The sequence below is a fragment of the Chamaea fasciata genome, unplaced genomic scaffold, assembly GCF_029207755.1.
Source record: "Chamaea fasciata isolate MVZ Bird 193981 ecotype frontalis unplaced genomic scaffold, bChaFas1.0.hap1 SCAF_3, whole genome shotgun sequence".
NCBI lineage: Eukaryota > Metazoa > Chordata > Aves > Passeriformes > Sylviidae > Chamaea > Chamaea fasciata.
In genome coordinates this window covers 113,881,226-113,896,247 of record NW_027094088.1, presented here as the reverse complement: position 1 = coordinate 113,896,247, position 15,022 = coordinate 113,881,226, and the positions used below count along the sequence as shown (strand labels likewise).

General features: G+C 47.2%; 1 protein-coding gene across 2 annotated transcripts in view; it reads left to right on the top strand.

The window, feature by feature from the left end:
• Positions 1 to 15,022, top strand: part of IFT172 (intraflagellar transport 172) — a 37,642-nt gene that overhangs the window by 4,837 nt on the left and 17,783 nt on the right. The window contains exons 7-22 of one of the 2 annotated variants that reach the window (XM_066180258.1): positions 600 to 687; positions 1,521 to 1,735; positions 1,834 to 1,957; positions 3,732 to 3,827; positions 4,434 to 4,595; positions 6,274 to 6,327; positions 6,854 to 6,957; positions 7,592 to 7,677; positions 8,175 to 8,287; positions 10,084 to 10,251; positions 10,581 to 10,717; positions 11,527 to 11,634; positions 12,154 to 12,238; positions 12,563 to 12,655; positions 12,985 to 13,062; positions 13,440 to 13,688. In XM_066180258.1, the coding sequence (XP_066036355.1) occupies positions 600 to 687; positions 1,521 to 1,735; positions 1,834 to 1,957; positions 3,732 to 3,827; positions 4,434 to 4,595; positions 6,274 to 6,327; positions 6,854 to 6,957; positions 7,592 to 7,677; positions 8,175 to 8,287; positions 10,084 to 10,251; positions 10,581 to 10,717; positions 11,527 to 11,634; positions 12,154 to 12,238; positions 12,563 to 12,655; positions 12,985 to 13,062; positions 13,440 to 13,688 (1,960 nt within the window). Of the gene's footprint in view, positions 1 to 599; positions 688 to 1,520; positions 1,736 to 1,833; positions 1,958 to 3,731; positions 3,828 to 4,433; positions 4,596 to 6,273; positions 6,328 to 6,853; positions 6,958 to 7,591; positions 7,678 to 8,174; positions 8,288 to 10,083; positions 10,252 to 10,580; positions 10,718 to 11,526; positions 11,635 to 12,153; positions 12,239 to 12,559; positions 12,656 to 12,984; positions 13,063 to 13,439; positions 13,689 to 15,022 lie in introns of both variants that reach the window. The other variant, XM_066180257.1, reaches the window with a different exon arrangement.

The window sequence follows — 15,022 nt, the reverse complement described above, 5'->3', positions numbered from 1 at the left end:
GTGCATAGAATTTGTATTCTGTTCTTGAATTTTCTAATCTTCATTAAAAAATGTTTCTCTGGGAACATGATCTTCAGCCTGTTTCTTTGTCTTTGCTCTCTTCTCCCTGCTTGTGTTCAGAAGTACAATACATCAATGCTATAAAAATGGACTTAGGAGTTTTTGCCCAGGAGTTTTTTGCCTATACTGTGTTTCTTTTAAGAATTCCCAGTATCATAGTATCCAGCCTCACTTCTGGAACAATTCCAGTGCAAGAACTGTTTGTTACACATTGCTGCAAGCACTTGTGAGCAGAGTCATTGTTCCACTGAAGGTCACTTGGCTTCTGAGTTTTAGTTGTACAGAAAGTTGTTTATTGTGATTTTACATGATGAAGATATATAACTGGCCACTCTCCTTTCCACTCTGGGTTCTTTTGTCTGCTTGCTTTTTACAGACACTGGCACAGGTCCTCGATATTTTTCTTGTTTTTGGGGAAGGTTTCTTTGATGAGGGACATCAACCATGACCCTGGGAATGGCTGCTCTGGGCAGGGATATGAGTATAAATGTGCAAGTCTTGCTGTAACATTACGTCATCCTGTCTGTGTTTTTCTGCAGTGTGTCGGGGCGAGGAATCCTGTCTGGCCATGCAGATGGAACCATAGTACGCTTCTTCTTTGATGATGAGGGTTCAGGTGAATCACAGGTATCAAAGATCCTTCTTAAGTGAGAAAAATTCCTATTTGCACAGCCTTCTTCCCTGCTCCAGAGCTCTGGAAAGGGGTCGGGCTGTGGAGGGAGTGGAGGTCTGGAGAGGGGCTGCAGGCTGTGCTTGCTAGCAGAGGTTTTGGGAAGCATCAGTGGAGACAGAACGGTGACTGGATGCTTTGGAAGACACTGAGGGAGATGGTAAGGGGGGAATTCATGTTTTGTGTATGAGGCAGAAGGCTGTTCAGGTGTCTGGAAAGATCTGATGTTCAAGTGTCCAGGAGAATGATGCTCGAAGAAGTAGGGCTCCATGGAGAGGCTACTGTTGTCTCCACGCTGAGCAGTGTGTAGTTGCCACAGTTAATATTGACTCTCAGGCTCACATTTTGTCCTTAGACACCCAGCCTTTCTCTCGAGCCTCCCGCTCCTCTGTACCAGGAGTCTCTGTGCTTCAGGTTGTGGTGCAGGGGGTTCTGTTCTCAGATCTTTTGTCTCCAGCTGAAGCGGTTTGAGCATGCCTGCTCTCTGCCATGGTATCCTGAAGGTCCATCTAGACTCTACTGTGTTGGGAGTTCAGTGTCAGTCTAGTTAATGGTATCGGTCTTCTTACTGGCATTAGAATTCTTCTCACACAGTTAAATTAATACAATAATTGATACATCTCTCAGTTCTGGTTTCTGTCTTCCTACAGACCAGGCAGGCAGACAAAGCTGCCCCCATGAACTGGGCTTTACAGGAGGTCCCATACTGGTCGCACTGGGGTAGCTGAGCACAGAAGCCAGCTGGGAGTTGGAGCCATACACCTGTTCAGGGTGTTCTTGTCTGTTGTAGGGTAAGCTGGCAGTGCATCCCTGCCCTCCTTACGCCCTCGCCTGGGCTTCCAACAGCATTGTGGCTGCAGGCTGTGACAAGAAGATTGTTGCTTATGGGAAGGAAGGCAGCGTGATTCAAACCTTTGACTACAGCCGGGACTCGTCAGAGAAGGAATTCACCACAGCAACCACCAGTCCCAGCGGCCAGTCCGTTGTTATTGGCAGCTATGACAGGTACCGTGTACCTGATGGAGAAGTCTCCTCCTTTATAGTCCTTTCTTTGTCAGCCATCCACAGTTTCTAATGTCTCTGTTATCTCCTCTCTCTCACAGGTTACGGGTTCTGAACTGGAGCCCACGCCGCAGTGCCTGGGAGGAAGGCAAGCCCAAAGAAATAGCTCACCTGTACACCATCACAGCTTTGGCCTGGAAGAGGGATGGCTCACGGATCTGTGCGGTTTGTATCGTCAGTCAGGAGCCCTGAGCCCTCAGGTCCCACACCAGGGCGATGTTTGTGCATGGGAACAGAGTGGTGTGCTCAGGGGAGGGCTTTGAACATACAGGGGTCACACTGATGTGGTCACACACGTCACCCAGGAGTGCAGTGCAGACGCTGAGGCCAAGGCCTTCTGCTCGGGAACTGCTGCAGTTGAGTGTGTGAGTGTGAAGCTGTAAAACCTTGTGGCTGTTGGTGTGATGGCTCACGGGTTGCAGCAGCCCTTCTTTTTTCTCAGAAGCATGATAAAGTCAGCATAGCTTCTCCAGAGCAATCTCAGGAGCATTCTTTCCTCTGGAAGAAGCAGTATACAGACTGACCTGCTGATTGCACTCTGCATTTCTGTGCTGTGTATTCAGTTCAGCATTCTCTTTCTTCTACCTTGTCTTGGTTTAGAAAGACAGGGAAAAGCTCGGGAAAGCTGGAGCTTCTTTTGGAATAGAGAATGTAAACCTCCTCCTTTTAATTATGATAATTTTGTAATTAAGGGGCTTTCAGGTAAAGATATGGGAATAGGAATAATAGTTCTTTACTAGAAATATGAAAAATATAAATGTAGTAGTACAAAAAAATCCCAAGCAAAATAAACAAGAAGAAAAAAAACCTTAGAAACACTCACAGGGTCAGAGTATGACCTGACACCGTGTTGGTCAGGATGTTGGGAGCAGTCTAATTCAGTCTTCTTGGAGTGACAGATGTGGTTTTGTTGGAGTAGCGATGATTTTGTAGAAGGGTCTAGTGGTGGTGAGATGGGTCTGGTCTTCTTTTGGGAATCTGGTGGAAAGCAGGTTGTCCTGGTGTTCTGATTTTCAGTTTTTATTCAGGTAGGAATGCTTGGCTCCTCCCCCTGGGTGGAGCATCTCCCAGTGGGATGGTCCATTAATAGCCCCCCTGGAGGGAGGATGGGTTGTGGAAGAGATAAGAACACTGCCTTATTTGGTTTTAACAGCTGGCTCATTAACAGAAGACACTCACCTCTTCTCTCTGGAGCTGTGAGAAAAGAAACACCTTTCTAACTGGTTTTAACAGATGGGAAATAGAATACATCTTGCATCAAACCTAAGACATACCTTCAGCCATCAAGCCTTAGTCTGCCTTTCTCTAAAGTCAGATAGTTCTTTAAATCTCTTTAAACTGATCTTTCTGCATATTTTCTGTAGTGAGTTGACTAACTCAAAATACTTATTTATGAAAGATGCTATTTATAACTTTTCTTTAATAGGTTTTGTATATTCTTGTGTTCAACCATCAAGAATCCTTGAAATATTTTCGGACCAAGAATTACTGAACATGTGGAAAAATATTTTCAGAGAAGGGGAAGGGGCTAAGGGATAGGAGATCAGTGGAAGGAATGGGGATATTAGAAATAAGGGTGAAAGGATTCTTCTTGAAGGGAGGAGGGATTAGGAGGCTGGAAGAGAGAGAAGTAAGAAACCGAGAAGAATAATGGGAAATATGAGGACAAAGGTGATTTTTAATCCTGCCTCCTCCTGTCCCAGATCCATGCCAGCATTTGGCAATCTTCGTTTTTCTGAGAACGGCTCAACCTTTCTGTTGTCTAAAGAAAGTCAGAATAGGGCTGGTCCTCCTGCATGTGGGTGCTTGAACGTTGTTTTCCAGAACAGCTGAGACCAGTGTGTTTGTGTCTGACCTCTGATCCTCTTCACGTAAGCAGGGTCTGGAATATCTCTCCTTAACAGAGTTCACTCACCACATGATGTGTTTCTGTCCCCAGGGTACACTGTGTGGAGGAGTTGAACAGTTTGACTGCTGCCTTCGCAAAACCATTTACAAAAATAAATTTGAAATGACATATGTGGGACCAAGCCAGGTAAGGGAATATCTGATGAGGTATGAAATTCCTGATGAAAATGGGATGTTTGCCAGAACTAGACATATTTGGAGTTCTACACCTATGGTTTGTTCATACCAACTTGTTGAGAAAGGCGTAGGGGATATGCCAGGGACAGGGCTAAGGTTGGGTGGGAATTGGCTAGGATTAAAGACCATAGAGTTAATTTACTACCTTGTGAATTTTTGGGAGGTACCTCCACGTCAAGTGCAGACTTCCGAAGTGATTTAATTTCAGCCAAATTTACGTTATTCAGAATGTGCCACTAAGGGTGAGCTGGCAGCCTGGGCACCCCTCTGTAGTCAGGGGAGAGAGTACAGGACTCCTGAAAGGGCTCTGGGCCTCAGTGGGTCTCCGGTTAGGCCAGTAACTTGTAAATGGCAAAAGTAAGAATTCCGCATGTCTACTATAGCTTCGCTTCCCATGCAAAAAGAATGGTGAAGTTTTTAAAAAAAGCAGAGGGAAATGATGTGAGGGGATATCTAAATATCCAAGTATCATCTGTTGCCTAATCTGCCATGGGGCAGGAAGTCTACGCTGTTCCTCTGTGCATGGCCTCACATTGCTTTTTCTCACTCTCTCTAGGTCATTGTGAAGAACCTGTCAACAGGAACTCGAGTTGTGCTGAAATCCCAGTATGGTTATGAGATTGATGAGGTGAAGATCTTAGGGAAGGACAGGTACCTGGTGGCCCATACCTCAGACACGTTACTGCTGGGTGACATCAGCTCCAACAGGCTCAGTGAGGTACTGGAAAATCAGGGGCATCTCTGGAGTGTCAAATGCTTAACTTCCTAACACCGAGGATATGATTTCTGCATGGGAACAATGCCTCTCTTTTCAAAAAATCATAGAATAACTCAGGTTGGAAAAGGGCCTTGGGAGGTCTCTTGTCAAACGTACTGCCCAGAGGAAGGTCAAATTAAATTCAGATGTTGTTGTTCAGGTCCCACATTTTTTGTGGTCCTCTGTCCCAATGCTTTACTGTACTCATGGAGGAAAGTCCTTTTCCTAAGTTTTCTTGGTATTTCAACTGCTGTTTTATGACCACTTTTCATCCTTTCACTCTGTATCTGCCAAAAAAACCCCTAACATCACTGTACTAGAGGTTTCCTAAGCCTTCCCTTCTCCAGGCTGAATTCCTTCAGCCTCTCTTCACTGTGTAAGGGCTTCACTCCCAACCATCTTGATGGCAGTGTGCTGAGCTTGCTCCAGTTTGTCAGTCTTTCTTGTATTTGGGGGCCCAAATCTGAATGTTTTACATATATACATTCTAGATGTGAATGTACAATGCTTAAAAGAAACAAAATTAAAAATCGTCAGAAAAGATTTGATGACTGCACCCCACAGCTTATGCCAGTGCCATTTCTGGTACCAGACAATTCACACAAAATTGTCCATCCCTTGAGCCTCACAGTGCACTGCGTGCTGAGCCCATGTGCTGAGCCTGGAGAATGTGGGCAATAGGCTAATGTCTGATAAAAGTAATAAATAGGCTTCAGGGACATATTTGCTTTGTTCACAAAGGTGTCACATACCTTTAATCAGACTGGTGGTGAGCTCATCACTCTCTCTTGGAGCAGGAGCTCTGACTGGAGATTGGCACTGGAGAATGCTGTTACTTGGTAACGTAACTGAGAATTTGGCCAGAATAAAGCTCCCAGGTTTCTCTATATCTTACTGCACAGAGTTTTCCTTTCGATTGCACGGCTATACTCAGTTCTCAGAAAGAACAAAGGCTTTGAGATGTCTATTTGCTCTCTTGCTGTCTCACTGGAGTTCCTTTGAAGCAGTAAGTTGGAGTTTGTACTCCGTGAGGGAAGAGGAGAGCTCTAGCCTTGGCTTTCAGTTTTCTACTTCTCTGGCCACTTGTCTGTTACCACAGTAGCCATTGTATTATCCAGTGCTCTACTCAAATTTCCAGTCAGTTGTTCCCCCGCTGGCACTATGCTGATCAGCCATTACTAGTATGACCCTAAAAAAAAGGGTTTCAGCTACATGTGGTGAGGAGATTCTGTTCCCACCAGTGGTTGCATGGTGTGGCTGTGTGTAACAGAGGCAAAGGAGCTGTTTGGATGCTTTTTGTACTAAGGCTGGTCTGGGGAGGGTGGAGAAGGGCCTGTGAAGGATGGGATAGAGGGAGTACCTTGGTCACATCAAGGCCTCTTGTTCAGAGGGCAGTAATACACTAGACAAAGAGAGCTGGAGAGTCTAAAGAAAGGAGAGGAACTTGTGGAATTTGCAAGCTGGGAATGACTGAAAAACGGTGTTGGCAGCTAAAGTGATGGAACACAGTCCCTGGTGCAGTGTAAGGCTTGCTGTCTATTGTGGGAGCTGAAAGGTGGACAGTGGACCCCATCATCTACAGGCTGGTCCTGGTGGAACTGTCAGCCTGTCAGCCTCACCCTGTGCCGTTGCTTTGCAGGTGGCCTGGCAAGGATCTGGGGGGAATGAGAAGTTCTTCTTCGACAATGAGAACGTAAGTAGGATGGGACAGAGTGCTCCCCATGGATGGTGTGTGAAGTTGTGTGTGCACCAGCAAGAAAAGTGTCACCCGTGTTTCTGGAAAATCCTGTTTCTCAGCAGGTTCCTGGGTTTAGCCTCTTCATGCAGATCCCAATCTGCTTCTTCCCTGTACTTGCCTTTTCCACATGCTAGGTACAGAACAAAACTCAGTGTGTGGACTGACAAGTTACTTAAGTCATAACCCTGAAGGAGAGAGAAGCAATAAAAGAACAATGGCCCGAGAGGGTGTTAGAGATACGGAATACAGCTGTCATGGGGAGAGCTTGACTCCTGCAGGACTGATAGGCCCACAGTTAAAATCCCCACCCTTGAAGAAAAGCTGTCAGTCAACAACAAGAAGATAAGAACAGCTCCTTAGTCATCCCAGAGTATTTAAATTTAGATTTGTGTGCAGCAGAGTTCTTTCCTGTACCCGTTACTGGCAGGTGTGAGTGTTTGTGTTGCTTTACTCTAAAAGCGTGTTCCCCTCTCACCATCAGGTCTGCATGATTTTTAATGCTGGAGAGCTGACACTAGTGGAATATGGAAGCAATGACATTCTGGGGTCTGTCCGCACAGAGTTTATGAACCCTCATCTGGTCAGGTAATGGTTACATCTGCCTGTGTAACCAGCACAGGCATTTAGTAAAATGAGCTCCGTTATAAAAAACTCTGGAAGTGTCCCACAGTATAGAATGCAGCCCCTAGACACCCACTTCTCACAGTGACCAGTGATGGATTTAGTTACCAGGTCACTGGCTGTCAATTTTAGAAGCACAAGAGCCTCTTTTCCTCTGGTCTTGGTGCAGCCTGCCATGGCTGTTGCTGAAGGGGGACCTCCTGTGCGTGTTCCCAGGCAACTCTGCATCCAGCTGGTTCTGGTACAGAATCATTAGGGACTCAGTTGCCAGCAGGACCTCCTCTGTCCCTCTAAAATTCTCTACCCCATACTCTGGTTGAGGAGAAGGGAGGATCATGGGCTGCTCAGAGCAGTGTAACTGATGTGTTATTGAGGACCCCTGCTCCAGAGGGGTAGCTTCTGGGGAGAAGCCATGGGTCAGAAAGGTTTGTTCTCACTTGAGGCAGCTATAGGTACTGGGCAAGTGTCACAGGTCAGAGAACTGCCAGAGAACTTCCATATACTCAGGGAAACTGCAGGGAAGTCAGGGAGGGACTGTGTGATTCAAATGTGAATTTTGAGAGTAGTGAAGGTAACAGCGATTCCCTTCCAATCGCAGTGTCCGTATCAATGAGAGACAGCAGCGAGGCGTGGATGAGAACAAGAGACTGGCTTACCTGGTAGACATCAAGACTATAGCAACAGGTGACTAACCCTCCTTCCCCTTCCCTGTATTTTGCCAGCCTTCCTTGTTTCTTTTCATTTTTTTTGTGCCAGGCAGGACATCCCTGAAGGTCCTCTGTGCATTCCCTCTACCAAGCAGCAGATTCTTGAAGTTCCCCTTTGCATTCCCTCTGCCTAGCAGCAGTCCACTGGACAGCAGGCTGTCCTACTTTTGACAGGATGCTGCCTGTCCTGGACACAGCCATGGGCGTCTGTGACTGCGTCCTGGACCCAGACTCTGTGTTGCCTGCACTGCCGATGAGCTGTGCATGCTCACGGACACTGGGAGAGAGTTGCTGCTGCTGAGAAGGCATCAAAACAAAACATCACTGCTGCTTGGTGTTCATGTCACAGGGTCTTTGCTGAGGGTCTTGTCTTAAATAGGTCCCAGGCATCTGATTCCCCTGGCACAGCTTTGAATGTTGAGCACTTTGAGGTACATCAGGTGCTTACACTGTTTCCTTTCTTTCTGTCCTAAGTGGACCTTGTTGGTGGCTACAACGTTGGCACGATCAGTCACGACAGCAGGATCGACTGGCTGGAGCTGAATGAAACAGGCCACAAACTGCTCTTCAGGGACAAGAAGATGAGGGTGAGGCGTGCGCCTCAGGCCGTGTGGCAGGATGGCGTGTGTGGGGAGAGGTAGAGAGGCATGCCTGAATGGAGGGAGGGAGGTGAGAAACATCTGAAATACTCCTGATTTTTTGCTTACTGCTCCTTCGAGGAAGTGCGACTATATCCAGATTGCATGAGCTGGCAGTGTTGCATTCTTGAGTCATAGCTAATGCTGAACTTAGTTATTATCTTGCTTCATCTCATCACAGCTGAAAATGAAAATCACAGGTTCTTCTGCAGTACATATGTCTATGGTATTCAAAATGTCACGTCTCCAGCTCAGCCCCAGTGACTGGAAAAAGGAGCACATTGTACCCATCTTTTAAAAGAGTAGGAAGGAGGACCCTGGGAACTACTGACCTGGTAGCCTCACCTCTGGGGCTTGACAGATCATGGAACAGATCCCCCTAGAAGCAGTGCTAAGGCAGATGGGGAACAGCAAGGTGATTCAGGACAGCCAGGAGAGGTAATTCAGGACAGCCAGCGTGGCTTCACCAACAAAGAGTCCTGCCTGACCAACCCCATGGCCTTCTCTGATGGAGAGGCTCCATCAGTGAACAAGGGAAGGGCTGTGGATGTCATTTATCTAGATGTCTGTAAGGCCTTTCACACAGTCCCCCACAACAGCCTTCTCTCTAAACAGGGGAGAGATGGATTTGATGGTGGACTGTTTGCTGTATAAGGAATTGGGAACATTTGCATCCAGAGGGCAGTGGTCAACAGCTCAGAGTCCTGGTGGACATCAGTGACAAGCAGTGCCCCTCAGGGGTCTGTACTGGGACAGTATTATTTTATATTTCCATTAATGACACAGATTAAGGGATTGAGTACACCCTCGGTTTGCAGATGACACTGAGCTGAGGGTGGACTGACACCTGAAGGACAGGGCCACCCAGAGGAACCTGTGACGGTGCTGAGGCCCTGGCACAGGTTGGTCAGAGAAGCTGTGGCTGCCCCATTCCTGGAAGTGTTCAAGACCAGGTTGGACAGGACTTGGAGCGACCTGGTCTAGTGGAAGGTGTCCCTGCCTATGGCAGGGGGTTGGAACAAGATGATTTTTAAGGTTCTTTCCAACCCAAACCCTTCTAGGATTCTGTGATTTCTCCAGCCATTTTGGTACAGACTGAAACAGGGACTTTCTTATCTTTTGATAGGTGTGTCATGAGACTAGCACAGTTCTCTCTTCTTTTTCTCATCTTTTCTAGGTGAGGACAAGGAACAGTCTAGGAGTTTTCAGTCACAAGACATCATATATATAGCAAAGTTCTGCCATATGTCAGGTTACACCTTCCAAACCGTTATGTTTGGTTTTTGGGCAGTGTGTTCTACAAACAACTGACCTATCACCTTATTGGTAGGAGTCATTGCAATAGGACTGTGCCTGGAATGGAGAGTTCAGCCCAAAATTGCAGAGGAAGGCCCTTCTTGGTCCCTTAGTTTCCATGGAGGGCTTTAGAGCCCATTTTTCTGTTCCGGCTCTGTGGCTGAGGGGGAGCTGAAGTAGCACGAGGTATATTCTGGTTTATACATGTCTATGCCAAGCCATAAGGGAGGCAAGAACATGCAGCTTTAAGTGCTGCAAGGGTTTAAAAAGGCCTTACAGCAATGTGTAAATGAGTACGAGATTTTAGGATGCGTGTCTTGGAAAAAGTCTGTTTCCTGATGGGAAGTGTCTGTTTACAAGATGCCTGCTCAGATGTTCCTGCCATGCTTGTGTGAGCTAGCAGCCCAGCCACAAGTCCAGCTGAGCCTGTTCTCCTCTCCCACCTCCAGCTGCAGCTCTATGACATTGAAAGCAGCACCAAGACAACCATTCTGAACTATTGCTCCTACGTGCAGTGGGTGCCAGGCAGTGATGTGGTGGTTGCTCAGAACAGAAACAGTCTCTGCATCTGGTACAACATCGATGCTCCAGAACGAGTCACCATGTTTCCTCTGAAGGTAAAACTCTGGAGACTTTGATTGCCTCCTGCAGTTTCTTTTTCTTCTTCCTCATGTGTGTGGGAGTAGCAAGGGTGGTATGGCAGAAAGGAGACTGAAGGGACATGTTAGTTTCTTATGGACAAAATATGAGCTCCTTTGTCATCTTTGTGGTGGACATTTCTGGCAGAAGATGGAGCAAGGAGCTGCTTCATGGCTCAGTCTGCTCAGTGTGAGCTCATTCAGAAGAACCATGACTGCCAGAGCTGTTGCAGTGCTGCCCTCACATTCCTGAAACCCCACATACTTCAGGTGAACAGGGCAGTATTGACAGCTGGTACTCTTCCCAGGGGGATATCGTAGGCTTGGAAAGGAACGATGGAAAGACTGAAGTGATAGTATCTGAAGGGGTGAACACTGTGTCCTACACCCTGGACGAAGGCCTCATAGAGTTTGGAACTGCTGTTGATGATGGGGATTATCACAGGTAAGTGCTGGATATGGGGATGGCAGGTAGCTCAAATCACATGCCAGACACCTGGGAATCAGGGATCCATCAATGGCAGCAGCACACCTTTCCAAAGCTGAACTTCAGACTCTCAGCATGATGTTGGTGCCAGGTCTGACTATAATGAGCACCAGAGTCCTTCAGGAGAGATTTTTCAGGTTTTGCCTCCTTGCAGCTTTGTGGTTTCAAACTCAGGGAGACACTGGCCAGTCTGGTCCCACAGACACCAACAGGGCTTTGCTGAAGGTGGTTGTCAGTTACTTGCAGAATAAGAGTGTCTCCAGAGCAGCCAGATGTGGAGTGGTGCTTGGGTGCTTTTACTGCTGCCTGCCCCTCCAGGGATGGTAGCTGTATTATGGAAACGTCCAGGAGTTGTACAGGGTAAAAATTAACTGCCTGAAGTGGTCATGGTCACCTGGGTACCGCTGACACTCTTAGAGGGCTTTTAGAAGTGGCATGGGGAGAAAACTTCATGTGTTCATAGCACTGTTGTGTCTTCTTAGCGGGGACTTGTATCAGACAGAACGCTTTAGGTTTGTCCCACACTGCTACAGCCTTCTGCTGATCATCTGCCTCTTACGTATCTTAGCCCTGGTAAGAATCACCTAGATCTCTGAATTTTCCTCTGCTCTGTCAGGCTCTATGTTCCACTGTCCTCTTCAGGGCTGGGCACGCCCAGCTGGCTTTGTTTTCAGCACCACTCTGGTTAGGAAGCTCCTGTCTCAGTCTGGGATTTTCCTCACAGAGCTCTTCCGTCACTCAAAGTCTGCAAATCTGTCTGTCTCAAGGGCTACTGCATTTTTGGAGACACTGGAAATGTCCACAGAGACTGAAGCCATGTGGAAGACCCTCAGCAGACTGGCTTTGGAAGCGAGACAGCTGCACATTGCAGAGAGGTACCTCACATCTTCATGGCTTCAACGTGCTCTTTGCTGAATCCCAGAAACCAGGGTCCAGCTAAAGAGATGTCTCTGTGTATGGTCTGGAATATTCACTGCATTGGAGACTTATGTGTTCTCTGTGCCAGGCCATGACCTGGCCTTTTCATCCCAGCTGGTAATGCCAGAACCAGGGGTGGGAAAATGTCTCTCTGTAGCATAAACTTTTGTTGATGATAGCCCAAAGCTGTGTATAGCAAGGACTGAGAGAGCTGATAGACATGAACAACCTTGAGGCATTGCTGGAGCCTGGGAAGGTGAAACATGAGCCTTGGTCATGCTCCTGCATTCTCCCCTGGAGCAGGGCTGGAGGGCACATCCGAACATAGGCCTTGGCAAAAGCCTTCTCTTGAAGTAGGGCTACCCCACCTCTCCCATTGCTGAGCCGAGCCTACTGCCTTGTTTCTGATTTTCTCATCTTGGACCAAAAGTGGGTGACAAAACCTGGTTATTGACTAACTGCTTTGCATTTTCCAGGTGCTTTGCAGCTCTGGGAAACATGGCAAAGGCTCGATTTCTGCATGAAACCAACGTCATTGCTGACCAGGCAGCTCAGGAGCACGTAAGTCAAACTTTTCCTGCTCCGTAGGGCAGCAGTTTTCCTTTAAACACTTGCATGCACATTATCTTCTGTGTCCTTGCTCACCAGTGTCATGCTGTAGACCAGTACCTCTTCATGTAGAAACCACTGATATTGTCTTTCACCCACAGCTGGCAGGTCCCTCTCCAGGCTGGCCAGTCTGTACTGTCCTGGCTTGTCACTGCTATGGTTCTCGAATGTCTTTTGTCTCTGTAATGACCCAGCCTCCACCTCAGCCCCCTCCATGTTCCATTCTAGAGCCTGTTCTTTCCCTCAGCAAACTGAGCTTGCTGCTGTTGTCAGCAGGGTGGGGATGGCACAGACCATTACCTGGTGCGGGCCCGCTTGGCCATGCTGGACAAGAACTACAAGCTGGCAGAGATGATCTTCCTGGAGCAAGTGAGTAAAGGAGCAAGGAGTGGAAAAGGTCCTGTTTATTTTTGGGTGGGGAGGTGCGTGCCCTATGTTGTAAGAGGAAAGGAAGATGTTTCTTGTTCCTAGGAGAAGAGTGTTCTCCATGAAGTAGAAAAGGTATTCCTTGTTCTGAGGTGTAGAATTACCTGGAGATGCATGGAGAGTGTGAGGGAGGATGTTTATCTAAGTAGTGGAGACAGTACACATTTTCAAGTGTTTTCTGCACATCTAACTTGCCTGCTGTGAGAGCTCCATGGCAGTGTGTCTGCTCCTAACCTGGAGTCTCTGGGTTCCTGCTTTGCTTCCCGGCACAGAACGCCACGGAGGAGGCCATGGACATGTACCAGGAGCTGCACATGTGGGATGAATGCATTGTGGTGGCCAGGGCCAAGGTACAGAATATTTCTGCACTGGGCTATGGGCTGATCTTGCTTGGTAAATCTTCTGGTTGGGAGCCCATTCAGGATCTGTGGTTTTTTCTCCTGCTTTACCTTGCTTCTGCTTAGAAGGGCTCCAGGTAGAAGGGAAGGTTTCACTGGTGTGAGTACAGACCTGGATAAGTAGGGAGAAAAGCTACTGAAATTGGTTTAAGACTATCCGTGGCTTCAAAAGAGGATGGGTGGTGCCACGGTACACAGGGCTGGCATTGCAGTTTCTGATAACTGGACAGCAGGAGGCCTGGTGCTATGACCAGGTGTCCAGAGCCTGCAGGATGAGCTGTACAATATCTCATCTTACGCAGCTCAACCAGGTCTGTGTTTCTCCACAGGGACACCCAATGCTGGAGAAGTTGCGTCGGGGTTACTACCAGTGGCTGCTGGATACCCAGCAGGAGGAGAAGGCTGGGGAGGTGCAAGAGGGACAGGGTGACTACCTGGCAGCCATCAGCTTGTATCTGCGGGCAGGGCTGCCGGCCAAAGCAGCACGGCTGGCCATGAGCAGGGACGAGCTGCTCACCAACGCGGATGTCATCGACAGGATCTCCGTGGCACTGATCAGGGGGGAGCTCTATGAACAGGTGAACGCATGGCCCTGACCCACTGGGCTTTCAGCTTAGGGGCATCAGGGCCCTTACCCCACCCTCTGCACCTGTGAGACACAGGGGGACTGAGCTGGAAGGCAGCAGGGGTAATTCTGTGCTGATAAGTTTGCAGTTAACATTTATGAGGAAATCCTCACGGTATCCACTGTACGTGGGTGAGGTCTCGAACCACTGTTATTAATCAGAAAAAAAATCACATCTGATTGGCAACAGGTCTCCAGAATGTAGTGTCAGTAATAGTTAAGGAGGCCCCTAGGAGGATGAGAATCAACAGGAACAAAATCGTGAGTCAAACTGGAAACTTGATGTCACTGTGGAAATGTCAGTGCTTCCTCACATCGGAATAAAATATGGTGTAAGGGTAGTCTAAATGGAAAAATTAAGGAAAAAAAACAAAGGAGTTGAAGACTGTAGAGCCATGAATATCGTAAAGAAGGGATGTAATTATTCTCTGTGTCTATTAACACTAAAAAATTGATAACTTATTGTTAGGAGACAGTTATAAAGCCAAAGGGTGTTCTTTCCACAGCACATAATCATGTTAATGTAAGAAAGCAGAGCTGAGTCTGCCCACTGCTCAGTATCCTGGCCAAGAGTGGCCTCTGCCAGGTGCTTAAGAAAAGAAAATAAAAAACAGGGCAGGCAAATACAGGGTGGTACTTCCCCGAGTGTGTTTTCATGGGGTGCAGTTTGCAGCCTGTAACATACCTGAACAGCTCCCCTTCCATGTATAAGAGCTCTTAATAGATTTTACTTCCATGAGCTTATTGAATTATTGCTTGAACCACACATAGATTTTTAGTTACAATTTTGGCTATGAGTTACCCAGTTCAGTTAGATGTTCTGTGAAAAAAGCCACTGTGTTTTGTTAGCTTGTTTAATGTCTCCTTTATAAATTACATTTCTCTAGTCTCAATTTATCTTCAGCATTTTCTGACCGTTTCATTTCGACACAAGAGAACTTTGTCCTTTTTCAAACCTGTCATCTTTTCTTAAGCTTTAGTTGAAAGAATAAGTGGAGCTCCCAGCTACTGGATGTTGTTACCAAAAGTATAAGTAGTCCAAAAATGATTAGACAAATCATGGAGGTAGAGTCTGTCAAAAGCCGTTAAATATGATGATGTGTGGTCATCACGACAAACTCAGGCAGCTTCTACTGTGCAGGTTGTCAGAGATGGAGAAATAGAGGAAAGGCTGGTGGTATAGACTTGCTCTGTTATTACAGTTCTTCTCTAGATGTGTGGTCTTGTCACCGTTCAAATACTGAAGGAAGTGAGCCTTTGGTCTACCAGAATGGCTGTGCTGGGGTT